This window comes from Ipomoea triloba, chromosome 4 (genome assembly GCF_003576645.1).
Source record: "Ipomoea triloba cultivar NCNSP0323 chromosome 4, ASM357664v1".
NCBI lineage: Eukaryota > Viridiplantae > Streptophyta > Magnoliopsida > Solanales > Convolvulaceae > Ipomoea > Ipomoea triloba.
In genome coordinates this window covers 2,522,398-2,536,014 of record NC_044919.1, presented here as the reverse complement: position 1 = coordinate 2,536,014, position 13,617 = coordinate 2,522,398, and the positions used below count along the sequence as shown (strand labels likewise).

At 36.1% G+C, this 13,617-nt stretch overlaps 2 protein-coding genes across 2 annotated transcripts; one reads left to right on the top strand and one right to left on the bottom strand.

The window, feature by feature from the left end:
* Positions 1-4,908: 4,908 nt before the first annotated feature.
* Positions 4,909-6,608, top strand: LOC116017630 (50S ribosomal protein L3, chloroplastic). Its single transcript, XM_031258248.1, has 2 exons — positions 4,909-5,470; positions 6,209-6,608. Exons 1-2 carry the CDS (start codon positions 4,939-4,941, stop codon positions 6,496-6,498), a joined length of 822 nt encoding a protein of 273 aa, XP_031114108.1. The 5' UTR covers positions 4,909-4,938; the 3' UTR covers positions 6,499-6,608.
* Positions 6,609-7,671: 1,063 nt separating this feature from the next.
* On the bottom strand, positions 7,672-11,205 carry LOC116017684 (chromo domain protein LHP1-like). Its single transcript, XM_031258309.1, has 6 exons — positions 10,634-11,205; positions 10,433-10,458; positions 10,178-10,264; positions 9,306-10,055; positions 8,103-8,163; positions 7,672-7,990 (listed from the first exon to the last, which is right to left on the bottom strand). The coding sequence occupies exons 1-6, from the start codon at positions 11,003-11,005 to the stop codon at positions 7,943-7,945; spliced, it is 1,344 nt and encodes a 447-aa protein (XP_031114169.1). The 5' UTR covers positions 11,006-11,205; the 3' UTR covers positions 7,672-7,942.
* Positions 11,206-13,617: the final 2,412 nt, after the last annotated feature.

The following is a 13,617-nucleotide window of genomic DNA, read 5'->3' as shown; positions in this document are numbered from 1 at the left end:
TTTTTTTTTAAATGCTACTGACTCTATTACATTATACTATAGAATTAGACGTGACTAAGTTAGTTAAAGTATTTCGTGATCACCATAACATAAAACACATAGAACAAGAATGGTGTAAAGCAAGAAATTGCGTGTTGAGAGGAGAAAAATGAAAATTGATTAAGTATGGGGATTAAAGACCAAACATATGTATTTAAGAAAAAACATACCTGTGTGAAGAGTTTAAGAAAACTCCCCAAAGATTATGGTATCACACCGATTCTGTGATGCAAAATTGACTTTAAACAGTTGCCATTAATGGACAAATTATAGTGCGTGCTAGCTAGGTTTGTATGGGCAACTCATTTCTCCTTTATGAACATGAGATGGAAATTTCATGTTCAGAAATTATTGTTTGATTGAGATTTTGTTTATATCACAACCCATCACTTTCATGTACAATAATTGTATAAAATTATTTTGTACTATAACTAGGGCTATTTTTTTATACAACGTAATTAAGGGGTTGAGAGTCAAACATTTGACATCTTTGTTTAAAATCAAAGATTGGTGCTACTTAACTACAAAGTTTTGATCGTTTTAATTAATACTTTGTATTTAAGTAGTAAAAAATATAGTTAAAATTAGACGATTTCCCATTAACGACCTTTAAAATTGGCTACATATGCTAATTTTGAACCATAGTTTAGTAACCATAAAATTTCGTGTTTCACTTCTTGTGAAAGTTGCGTATAATGCATTCTTGATTTGAGCCAACAATTTAAAATGGTTTTTTTCATTGTGATTTTTTGTACACTAGAATCAACCTCTGACACCTTCAGCACCCCTCAGCCGTCAGTGTATATGCAACACCCCGCAACTCAGGTAGAAATAGGTATAAGTGTCTGCATAGGCAACTTAGTTGGTCAGTGATCACAGAGGTGAAATTAAATTAAAAAAAAAAAAGACCAAGAATTGAGTCTCATCAGCAGCAATCTGAAAGCAACCTCTCAAAGTGATGTTCTGTCGGGCCGGAATGTGGGACCCTTAGTGTTGGGAATTCAACTGTGAGAAGAAATAGGCATAGGCATTATAATGTTGAAGAAGAAGACAGACGTGACAATATAGTTTAATACACACATACATAATAATTAGGTTGAAGAAAGTTTTTGCAGTATACTTTTTATCTTTGGGTTTAAAAAAAAATTAATAAAAACTAAAGAATTTTCCAGATTACATATCCCTTTCCTGTTCTTGGAAAAGATGATGTTTGTTGTGCTATACTAATCAAGATTCTTTCGCACTATACTGTGAACCCACCACTGGGAAAGGTGGATGGAAAGATGCCATTATTATCATGAAATGCTGCCATTAATTTAAAGCTTCTTTCATTTGCCTTTCTTTTTTATATATCAAAACTTTTAGTTTGTTTAGATTTGGGTGTGTAGACGAGATTTGCTACTTTGCTAGCCTCTCGTTGGGGCAGAATTGAGACTCAACCGGTCATTCATCATATTTACTGAGAAGAAAATATGTGTAGGTGTTGATTGTATGATCGACTATATATGTGATGTAAAGTATGTGAAAATGAAACTACAGTATTGATAGGGATTTTGGGGAACATGCATGTAACAATTGGTTATTAATGATATAGTTTGGCCGTTTGGGGATTGAGACAACTCAGGGTGAGTTTGAGATAGTATTAGGATGCTAAAACTTAAAATTACATCTAATCTATTAAATCTAAACACGTGAATGGTTGTGATTAATTCTTTCTTCTTTTCTCAGTATTCGTTCTCACATGATTGCGCCCCTATATATGAGACAGATAAGTCCGCCTCACAGTGGGGCTCTCACATGAGTGCACCCCTACTATATATGAGGCGAATATGTCCTAAACTGCCTCACAGTGGGGCGGATTAGGGCATGTGGTTCTCACCTGATCCGTCTCCTATAATGAAAAGCCCGCGAGACCTGCATTGTTGCGGTCCAAAAATTCTAGGCACTAATCCGCCCCATTGCAGGCTGTTTAGGGCTGACCCGCGGGCTCCGGCCCACCTTGACACCCCTAGAAATTGGTAGCTCACTTGGAAACCAATTTTTTTTTTTAATAATTCAGGAAACCCGTTTTAACAAACTATATTCCCGGAACTTGTCTCCTAGGCCTATGAAGAGATAAATAGAGCAAATATAGTTTCGAGACTTGTACACTTTTGCGCACAAAAAGTAACTCAAATCAAAATTTTAAATATTCGTGACTGTAATCAAATCCCCATTTTACCTTGGGATATTAAAATTTGGGTTTTACTCATAAATTAAAGCATTTCTTTGATTTTTCCGTATGAAGTACATGTATTAATTAAGAAAAATTATATATAGTAAGTTGGGTGCATGTGTATAAACAAACAAGATTTTTTGGGTTTGCCCAAAGGTATCCTTCCAGCCGACAGCCAAAAGACTAACCTTAATCCCAATTGTCAGCACACTAAGTGGTAGAGGACTGGCCAAATGGTTTGCTCCATTCACATGGGTGGGATCAAACCCCCAATCTCATGCTTAAGGGATAAGGTGCTAAACCACCACGCCAACCATGTTGGTTATAAACAAACAAGATTACTCAAACATATGTCTGACATTTTAAGGTTCAAAATTGACAGAAAGTTTGGTGTAACAATTGATGAAAGTGGAAAGTAACCACATGAACATTCAATCATTCCATGTTGAATCACAGCCATATTATTAGTATCTAAGGAATCCCCTTTAATCTTCAATGCCATCAATATGTTGGAACCCAAAAACAAAATCATATCTAATAGCTTTACACGGTTCAGATTAATGGCATCTCACATGATACAAATATCAATACAATACATATATAGGACAGATTCTAATGAGAATCATGTCTTATACAAATATCAGTACAATATATACACGGGACAAATTTTAATGTACCCTTAAACTGAGATTTTACAAGTCTATTATGTAACACTACAAGTACAATTGCTAATATGTAATGATGCATTGCACGGTTACATATCAATGATCACATTGTTATTATATTTGTAATAATGCGACACATTTTAAGTTTGAAATATTTTTCAAAATGTCACTATTTTTTTCTTATTTTACAATCACGTGATCAACATAGATCAACAGTCAGACTTAGCTTGTTTTTACCTTGGCAACCATTCTCATACATACATAATTAGCAACGATGTCTCGATCTTACACCGGATATGATATTTTAAAATTAAAAAAAAAAAAAAAACGCACACACACAGACACACATTGATATTGGTAGGGTACTACAGTGATAAATATATCCATAGATTATATACACAATACACCATATCTCGACGGTCCGTCACCAACAACTTTTTAAGCTATACTTAGTACAAGAGATATCAATATTGATCAATATATACCTTATAATTATTACTCCGTATTATTATTATTTTGGAGTTACAACAAAAGAGACATAGATAGTGCTGTGAGCACATACCCGTGCAATATAAAAAATAAAATTATATCCAATGAAAACTCAACATATTGACCCAAACTTTTGAAAAATGAAAAGGAAAGCCAATTAAACGGAGCTAATTGGCGAGTGTCAATAACACAAGTGTGGGTCAACATTCAACAATTATTTTTTAAAAAAATAAAATTGATAGTGGACTGCTGAAGTTCAATTCATGAACCTAGAATATACTCCGTAACATTAATGTTTTCTTTTTGCTTAGCTGGACACCACTAGCTACTTAGTTGTCAGTTATCCAATCATGTTGATCATTGCAAGTATATATATTTTATTTTCTTTAAGCATTTTTGGACATTTTTTTATATTTTGACTATATCTTTCAAGAGCTAGACTTCAATCAATAGCCTAGTTAACAAGTAATTGTGGATTATGATTGTTTTTCTTTTAATATTTCAAAGTTTAGGTGGACGGAATTTTCTAAATTTTAGAGTTTAGGTAAAGGGTGAGAATAAATTGGACTAACTAAATAACTGACAACTCATTAATCAAATTATTCAACAAATTTAATTATCAAATCTTTGAAGAAAATCAAATTGTCTAAAAAAATTACTATTAAACCCTTTTTTTTTCTTCATATGATGATCAAGATGGAAGTGGTGAATTAACATCTAGTTTATATATATATAATCATGATCAAATAAGTTCATCCTTTTGGATGAGTCGTGTAGACAGATCTGGACAATTGAATTATTGAGATCAATGACTTAAATTTCACCAACTGTGCACCACTTGCACAGTTGCACAGTTGGTGAAATCTAAGTCATTGGTCTCAAACATTCAATGGTCCAAATCTGTCCACACGGATTCATTGAAAAAGGTGGACTCACCTAAACTGTCAAATGAGAATAAGGCTTCATGTAAGAAATGTGGACTAATATGAATGGTTCATCTTGAATGATCAATGATTACAAACCTTGAAAGTTTATAATATTTATAAAATTGACCTCACTATTTTTTTTCTCCTTTTTTAATTCATCTTTATTTTTCAACCGTAAAATTTATTAGATTAATGTCCACACTTCTCACAAGAAACATTATTCTCGCCATCTCGCGGAAGCTAGACTATATATACTAATATATACAGTTATACCACACACCCTAAATCCCAAATCTATTGTTTTATAACAGTACAAAAGATTAGAAAAAATAAAAAGAAGGAAATATAGTATGGGCCTATTCTATGAAATTGGAAGCAAAGAGTCCAATTCAATCTGGGCCCAACTGATGAAATATCTTATACAATGTATAAATCTTGGGCCATGCAGTTTGGGCCGGATCAAATTATAATGAATGAGGGAACACAGAAGTTAAGCTGTTCCGAATAGCAGGCTATAGCAGCTCCCCTCCACCTCGAGCTCTCGCCGGTGGATAAGGATAGAAAGAACCATTCTTTCTCCATTTTCTTCTTCTTCAGAACCGTCATGTCTATCTCTTCTCTCCGCCTAACGCCACCGCCCACGGCGGCGACCAATGCCGCCACGAATTTCCGCTCCTCGTTCCTCGTCCACCTCCCTCTCCGCACGCAAAACCCCCAAAAATCACTCTCTCTCCGCCGCCCCTGCTCCCCAATTTCGGCCTCCATGGAGGCCGGCGTGGGCGTAATGGGGACCAAACTCGGCATGATGAGCTTCTTCGAGCCCTCCGGCACCGTGGTTCCCGTCACCGTCATCGGATTCCGCGAAGGCAACATTGTAACTCAGGTCAAGACCGATGCTATTGACGGCTACAGCGCCGTCCAAGTAGGGTACCGCCGTGTCCGTGACCGGAAACTCACCAAACCCGAAATGGGACACCTTCAGAAATCGGGCGTAATTCCGTTGCGCCATTTGCAGGAGTTCCGGCTCCAGTCTGTCGACAGCTTCGAGCCGAACCAGCAGCTGGTCTTCAGCGAGCTTTTCAACGAAGGTGACCTAGTTGATGTCTCCGGTACCACCATTGGAAAAGGGTTTCAAGGTATTTCTGTATAACAAATTGATACATGTATTGATAATTGCTTGTTCAAAGATAATGGTTGTCATGTGAAAGGTTAATTTTGAGCTTTTCTAGACTTAATCTAGCTGATTACCTCTGTAAAGATGCAAGCTTTTGTAGTGTAATACTGTAAACATTCAAGAATTGTGATATATATTTGCAGCATTAGACTAGTAGAAGTTTTCAAAAAGAGTGTTATTGTATCTTTGACCAAAGAGATAAACCTACAACCACTACCTGAGAGGGTGTAGACTGGATAAACCCATCTTGTTACCCTTTCTGGCAATGGACTATAAGGAAGTAAACAACCTACTTTGTCTATAGCTGATTGACTCGAACAGCTCAAACCAAGAAGGCCAATAGGCCGTTCCCATTAGGAGTCGAACTTGGAACCTTGTGGTTACCAAGCTAATAGCATGACCAACATGGTTGGGTTGTCCCAAGTGTTATTGTATCTTGATGTTGATGGTGCTTGAATCTTGATATAGAGCTTGGTGATGTTCATGTTGTAGTATATATCTAAAGCTATTAATATTGATTCATCTGAAAGCTAAATTTATTAGAAATGGCGTGGTGATATTGCTTGCATTATCATTTGAGGATTTCACATGGGCGTTTTGAGCTTTCCTTGATAACTTGTGCAAAGTGTAATCTTGAGCGAGTGTTTTTGTTTTGCCATTGTGGAACACTGATCAGAACCGTTTTGAACTTTGCCACCAGGTGGAATCAAAAGACATAATTTCAAGAGAGGTCTTATGACTCACGGATCGAAGAGTCATAGACAGCTCGGTTCAATTGGTGCTGGAACAACACCTGGACGCGTGTATAAAGGCAAGAAAATGCCTGGAAGAATGGGAGGGACGAAGGCAAAGATCCGAAAGCTGAAGATTGTCAAGATTGATGAGGAGCTTAGGATTGTAATGGTGAAAGGGGCCGTTCCTGGTAAGCCGGGAAACCTTCTAAGAATCGCTCCCGCCAAGATTGTAGGGAAAAACATCCCAAAGAACTAGCCCGTTTTTGTACTCAACTGTCAGAATTTGATGTGATGTATTCTTTTGGTGCTCTGATGGAAACAATATTTTCAATTTGAAAGATATATATAAATGTTGTGGTTACAAAACTTCTGTTTCCAATCTTGTATGTATAGATGGAAGTTAAACTATCTTATACAGGGTGAAAAACAGAACTACCAGAAGAAAGGTGCCCAAGCCAAAGAACCCTTCTGCATCATATTCAAACCCACTGCTCTCATGGTATGTGATGGAGGAACCCTTCATTTCTGGCACAAATGTTGCAGACAACTGCACCAGCCACAAGAAGAAGAAAGGTAGAAGCAGCATGACCACAACAGTTGTGCCACCATTGATGGATGTCGAAATGGTCGGTCCAACGATGATTAGGCTGAGGAACCCTAGTATGAGAGAAGGAACCACTGGTGAAGGCCCTCCATTGGTCATTGCCATGAATATGCACACCTTTAATCTCTGGGTTGCTTCAAAGAGAACAGAGATACTGTGGTCTGTGATCAAAACTGGCAATATAAGCAAGAGGTCCTGCTTTTTTGGATATGGCAATGGTCAGATGTTGTTATTCCTTTGAATGATGTTTTCTTCTCTGAGGATCTTTGATGCTGAAGAGTGTCTTTACTATTGCAAAAGACAAATGATGTCTCAACTCAAACACAATTTGCAAGAATATAGGGATTCTAGTCATCTATGAAGAGATCAACCAAGTAGTCAATGTATGACCACAATTGACAACTTCTGCCATGTAACAAGGATCAAACATTTTCTGTTCATCTTTAAGCCACATAAATGGCAATTGTTATACTGTGGACCATGTACCATACAATTGCGCGGAACAAAGACCATTTCATCCGTCTGGAACTGCAATTGTGTTGAAACTGCAATTGTGTTGAACTGATACTGCAGTGTGTTGAACAGATGAAACGACCTCTGTTCCGCACAACTACAGTTCCATTTCAACACTATTGCAGTATCAATTCAACACAACTGCAGTATCAGCCATGACCATGGTCCACTATGCATTGTGGACCATGACTAAGCCAAGGACTAGACAGATTTCCCTTCAAAATAGATCACTGAACCACAACTAAAAACAACAGAGATCCAGAGTTAAGAATATAAGCAACATGAAAATGTAAATACTCAAAAACATGTGTGTGAAGTGCATGGAAAATGATCAAATAAGAGCTGCTGAAACTGCAAAAGCCCAACAATGTCATGTGAAAATTTTCATTCCCCGGATATCATGTAGCTCCGACAATCAGTGTAATGTAACACTAGACTTCCTGCCATGCGGTTCAGCTTAAACTATTTACTACCATCATCATAAGTATCGCTAAAGCTAAGGCCTCCTGCTACAAAATTACAACACTATACATTCACAGATGTGGAAACCATGCCGCGTTTTCCCCTTTCTCAGCATCTTCACTCACGCAGAGGGATTGTACCGTAGATGTTGCTCATAGAAGTTTATCAACTGCACAGTTTAGCAAGATCGATCCAATAAGTAACTGCAGCCTTATAATGCTACACGACCACAAATTCCTAAAGACGCAAATTAGAATTGAAAATGAGAAAATTTTGCATACCAGAAGTGGATTATTTGCCTTCAGAAATTTGTTATCCACTGTCACCTCTTTCCCATCAGACCTGTAGTGCAAAATGCAAAGAGGTCATCATTATTTGCACCAACCGAAAATATTCAAAAGAACTTTATGGTTTTACCCACCAAATACTCAAGGTTGGTCAAGTAATTGGGAAACTAGCAGTAAAAATCTCATTGTATTGTTTGGTTTCTGAAGGATTGCACTTTCAACATTTTTGTCACAGATTATACATCCATAGCACCAAAAAAACAACCAAAAATATTTCCTCTTCATATCTTGCGGTGTTAATTGTTAATATTTTAACAGAGTACTAAATGCAATATATGGATGTGAATTGACGACAGCAATAACTACATACATTTTTCCCGAAAACAAACATATGAGCAATTTATAGCAACCTATGGAAATAACGAATTTTAACATTAAAGGCTCCAAAATAACAACGTATCAAGAAATTAAATGCACCTGAAAATACCAGATAAGGCATGTTGTTTTGTGTAACCGATGGTAAACTTCTACCAACAATATAAAAACAGCAATATGCATGTGAAAAATAATAAATAAACAAATAAAATAAAATCCAAATAGAGTCAAATGTAAATTTCAATGCTATATAGAAGAATATGTGCCATTGCATGTTATTTTTTGGCCTACTCCCCATTTTCATATTCCATGAACCCACGGTATAACAAGCACTAAGAAAAATACTAATTATTTTAAATTTTAAACTTTGTTATAGATTTGATCAGCAAGGGTGATGACTTTTTGGTAAATAGTATATTTTGAGGAATGAAGAACATTAAATGACAACTCATGATGGAATACATAAAATTCTGACCACATCGATATTAGTAAACAACATAAAGTACTTCAAGGTTAAATAATAGATCCAAGATTTAGAGATGTGGATTCATCGAGTATATTGTATATAAGATTACAAGATTAGATAAACATCATTGTATATGAGAACAAAAGCTTAGTGATCCATCATGATAACTGTGAAAAACTTAACCAAGGGGTGGCTTCTTATAATTCACATTTGACGTTATAACATAATAAACAGAATTATAGTAAGTCAGTCTTTCTTCCACTGATTCAGTCAACTTTTAAATTTAAAGGTTAATAAGCAGATAAAACACTTGAAAAAAATGGCAGAAAAAGGAAAGTTGGTATTGTGTCACAAACCTCTTAGCCAAAAAGGTTATGGAAACTTCTTGGACTCCATTGGACACGGCAGCTTGATAGCCCACCGGCTTAACAATCTGAGAAATGTTATACGCATCTTCAAAATTCGCAGACTTGTTCTTGTAGCCCCAATCATTGCCCACAAAGGGATGGTTCTGAATTCCTTCAGGCGCAACTGCAATCGCGTTATCGCTGATAGCTCTGATTGTCGCATCTGGCATATCGTTCAATACATTGGTGGACGAGTCTTGCTTAAATCGCTTAACCGAGCCTGACTTTCTCCTTTTAGCTCCAGTACAGCGACCAGATTGAACTGATTGTGTCCCGTCTGGTTTTAAAAACCCATTTGAAAGGCCCTCGCCTGGAATACGACCCTCCTGAGATTTATTCACATTGGCCCCATTAGTCATAGGCATTCCCCGAAGTTCACTGAGTTTTAGATCCAAGTCATTACGTTCACTTGTTCTCCTACACGCAGAGGAATCCGCTTTCACACCATTCTCGTGCACCACTTGGACCACTCCTTTCACACCACCCGCACTAACATTATTGTTCAAGTGATTCACACTCGGGTCATCACATGGAAAGGGCAAAGGTTCCTCCATTATCCTGACCTTCACAGCTGGCACACTATACGTGGCAGCTGCAGGGGAACGCTGCTGCTGCTGCTGCTGTTTTTTCTTCGGTTGAGTGTGAGTAACACTATGCTTCCGCTTACGCCTTCGTGTGGATCTCTTGCCAGACCGCATACTTCATATAAAACAAAAGACTAAATCCAGTCAAGACCACAGCTTTCCCAAGAAACACTTTAGACACACACACACACAATCCAATCAACAACAATTCAACACAAGACGCTAAGAAAGGATAACCTCTCTTCAAACACATCTATAACATCAGAGCATGATAACAGATTTTCCACAGGCTCCCACGTGTTTGCAGTCTCCGGCCAACCTCGCCTTTGCAAAAACAGTAGATACCAATCAGAATACAAGCACTAATGTCTATAAACCATAGAAAAAGAATCCTGGCAAGTGGCAACCTCTAGTTAAACTACAAAATCTCCATGACTAACATCACATTTTACATTTTCAATAACACATAAAAAACACAAATGCATTGCTTACCATTTGATCAAGTACTGCACTTGGCCCTTTTGTTGTTCCAGAGATGTGAAAGACAGCAATCAAACAGAATGTCAGCAAAAAATAAGCATGAAATCAGATTTTTAAAAAATGGAACTTTTAGGGAAAATGTCACACGAGAAATTTAATTTAACCAATTTGTTATGATAGAGAGAAAATACAAAAAGATAAAAAGGATAAAACCTTTCGAACTCTCTTCTTCCTCACGGTCTCAATCTCGTAAAACCCTTCTGCAAGCTTAGGTCTTCCATTTTCTTCTCCCTCCACCGCCTCGCCCTCCGCCTCCTCCTCGATCTGGAGGTCCTCGTACTGCTCGTCGTCCTCCGCCTCTTCCTCCGGCAGCTCGCCGTCGTCTTCCTCCGCCGCGCCGCCGTCAGCATCAGCTCCGACCATCTCGTCCTGCTGCTGCGGCTCCGCCGCCGGTTGAGCTCCCGTTGAAATGCCCGTAGGCTGCTCGGAGCTGCCCGCGCCGGCGCCGTCCCCGGCGATGGAGGCGACGATTTCGGAGGGCTGAGAAGATTCCGCGCCCAACAATTTCTTTTTCCCTCCCTTCATCCCCTCTCTCTCTCTCTACAGTTTCTCTCTCCAAGATTTTCCCTTTTCCCACTCTAGTCTTGTTGGGTAGGCTTGTTTTTGGACAGATAATTTTCAAGATTCTTTTTCTTTTCGTTGTATTTGAAATCAAAGATCGAAACTTTTTGTGTACTTGCTGTGTTTTGAAATCTGCTTTGCTCATCCAAATTCGATTTTTTTGTGTACTTTTTATTCGCGTCCTTCGAAAAAATAGTTGTTGAAAAACACACATAATTTTTTCCAAACAATTATCTGGAAATTTTTTTTAAAAAAATTAAAGGTAATTCATACATCTTTTTCATTTTACTACTGTACTCCGTACTACATAAATTACTGTACTATTTAAGTATTTTTAGAATTAAAAAAATTATCTTAATATGTAAATTAAAGAGAAGACTATTTGGATGAACAATTTTTTCTAGGTTATTGACTTTTGCTCTATTTGGTAGGATAGTTTTGTGAGCTTATTATTCATCATAGCATCTTCAATAGTTAAAGTTTTTTGTTAGTTTGTAAGAAGCCAAGTAGAAGAGAAAATACATAGAGAAAAAAAGAAGAGAATAAGAAAGATTTAAAAATAAATAAATAAATAAATAAAGTAACCAACGGTCAAAATTTTAAAGTGCCCGCCAGCTAGCGGCGACTCTAAAACGTCACAGCGGGCACATGTTTACATGCGTTTATTGGGTTGGCAGCGCGTTTCACTCCTCTTTTTTTTTAATCCCCAAAAATCGGTTGCAGGTGGACCCTTTGCTCAAAAGCCAACCTTTTCCATTTGTGAAAAACTATTGCTTAAGTTTTTAGAGTTGCAAAAACCTCCCCTAAAATCCCTATTGGGGATGCTCTAATAATAATAATAAGGCAAAAACTTATGTGATACCGTCTCATCGTGAGACGGATCGGGTCAATATGTAAATGTAACACTTTTACGCATAAATGTCATACTTATATGCTCAAATGTAATACTAATCAGGAATACAAATTGTGTTACTTATAAGGGTAAATGTAATACGTTTTGTCTTATAAGTAACAAAAATTGTATTCCTAATTAGTATTATATTTGAGCATATAAGTATGACATTTGCACATATAAGTGTGACATTTGCATGGTGCTTCGACCCGACCCGTCCCTTCTCACGAATAAGGATCCGTGAGACGGTCTCACACAAGTGTGACTCTTTGTCTTCCTTTTGAACATTTATTGGCTACCATGGTAACTGTAACTTTGTCATGAGGATATCACATCTTAAGATTATTTTTTTAAGGAATAAGGGTCAAATAGGCCACCAAACTACACACGAAACTGCAATTAGGCCATCGAACTAAAAAACAATACAATTGGGTCCCTGAACTACACAAATTCATGCAAATTAACCCAAAGTGACTTGTTGACTTGATCTTCCGGTTACCAACTTTAAAAATAATATTTTAAAATAATTTTAAATTAATTAATTAATTAAAATTAAAATTAAAAAAAAAAAACAGGAACAAGCTAAGTCAATTGGGCCCTTTTTTTTAAAAATAATTTTAAATTTTAAATTTAATTATAATTAAATATTTTATTTAAAATTATTTTAAAATATTATTTTTAAAGTGGGTAACCGGAAGATCAAGTCACACAAGTTATTTTGGGTTAATTTGCATGAATTTGTGTAGTTCAAGGACCCAATTGCATTATTTTTTAGTTCGATGGCCTAATTGTAGTTTCGTGTGTAGTTTGGTGGCCTATTTGACCTTTATTCCTTTTTTTTAATAATATTGACATTCATTTGGAAGAAAGCAATGAGTTATCGCTTCTTTCGAATATATAAAGAGGCAATGTATGTTGCATTCTTATAGTTTTGTATTAAAAAAAAAAAAAAAAACAATAAACTTGTTTCTCCTTTCATATTCACAATAAGGCGATGTTGCATCACTTCCTCACGTATCTAGAGAGGTGAGCAACATTGCCTCTTTCCAAATGAAGGCAATGGAGATGAAGAGATAACAAGGTAGCAATGATAACAACGATGGATGATGTAATTGGTGTGTCATCTACTTTGAAGGAATTTATTATTTGTAAAAGAACGAATATGGAAACGTTTAAAAAATATATATATTATTAACAATTATTATATCAAACTAGTATTTATATGTGTGATTCGCAAAATATATGCTCAATATTAATACTAAATGTTAAAATATTTTTAAAAATAATAGTATATACTTTTTAAATAATTCATATTTAAAAGTATAGTTGATAATTTGAGTAATAATTATGGTATGATTAATATTACTAATGTAAGAATTTTATATATAATAAATTACTAAATATAGTTATGGTAACATTTAATACAAATATAATGAAATCAAACTTATTTCTCCTAATATTATGCCTACATACATGATTACCATTGAATAATTAATAAAAAAAATATTGTGTATTCATGTGCATGATAATAATAATGGAAAAAAATAACATAAGTTATAATGGTATGAATATTTTTGTCCAAAAAAAATGTATCGTATAACGATTATAGCATAAATGCAAGTACACGAGCTACATGATTCGCTGACATTTTGACATGTCGAAGTTCATATACTAATTGTTATTA

What these genes read in the sequence shown, in the direction of transcription:
- LOC116017630 (XM_031258248.1), top strand. Translation starts at nt 4,939, where the DNA reads ATGTCTATCTCTTCTCTCCGCCTAACGCCACCGCCCACGGCGGCGACC. An exon ending in CATTGGAAAAGGGTTTCAAG is followed by an intron (nt 5,471 to 6,208) that starts GTATTTCTGTAT and finishes CTTTGCCACCAG; the next exon opens with GTGGAATCAAAAGACATAAT.
- LOC116017684 (XM_031258309.1), bottom strand. Translation starts at nt 11,005, where the DNA reads ATGAAGGGAGGGAAAAAGAAATTGTTGGGCGCGGAATCTTCTCAGCCC. An exon ending in ATAGATGTGTTTGAAGAGAG is followed by an intron (nt 10,056 to 10,177) that starts GTTATCCTTTCT and finishes TTTTATATGAAG; the next exon opens with TATGCGGTCTGGCAAGAGAT. An exon ending in AGGCAAATAATCCACTTCTG is followed by an intron (nt 7,991 to 8,102) that starts GTATGCAAAATT and finishes TAAACTGTGCAG; the next exon opens with TTGATAAACTTCTATGAGCA.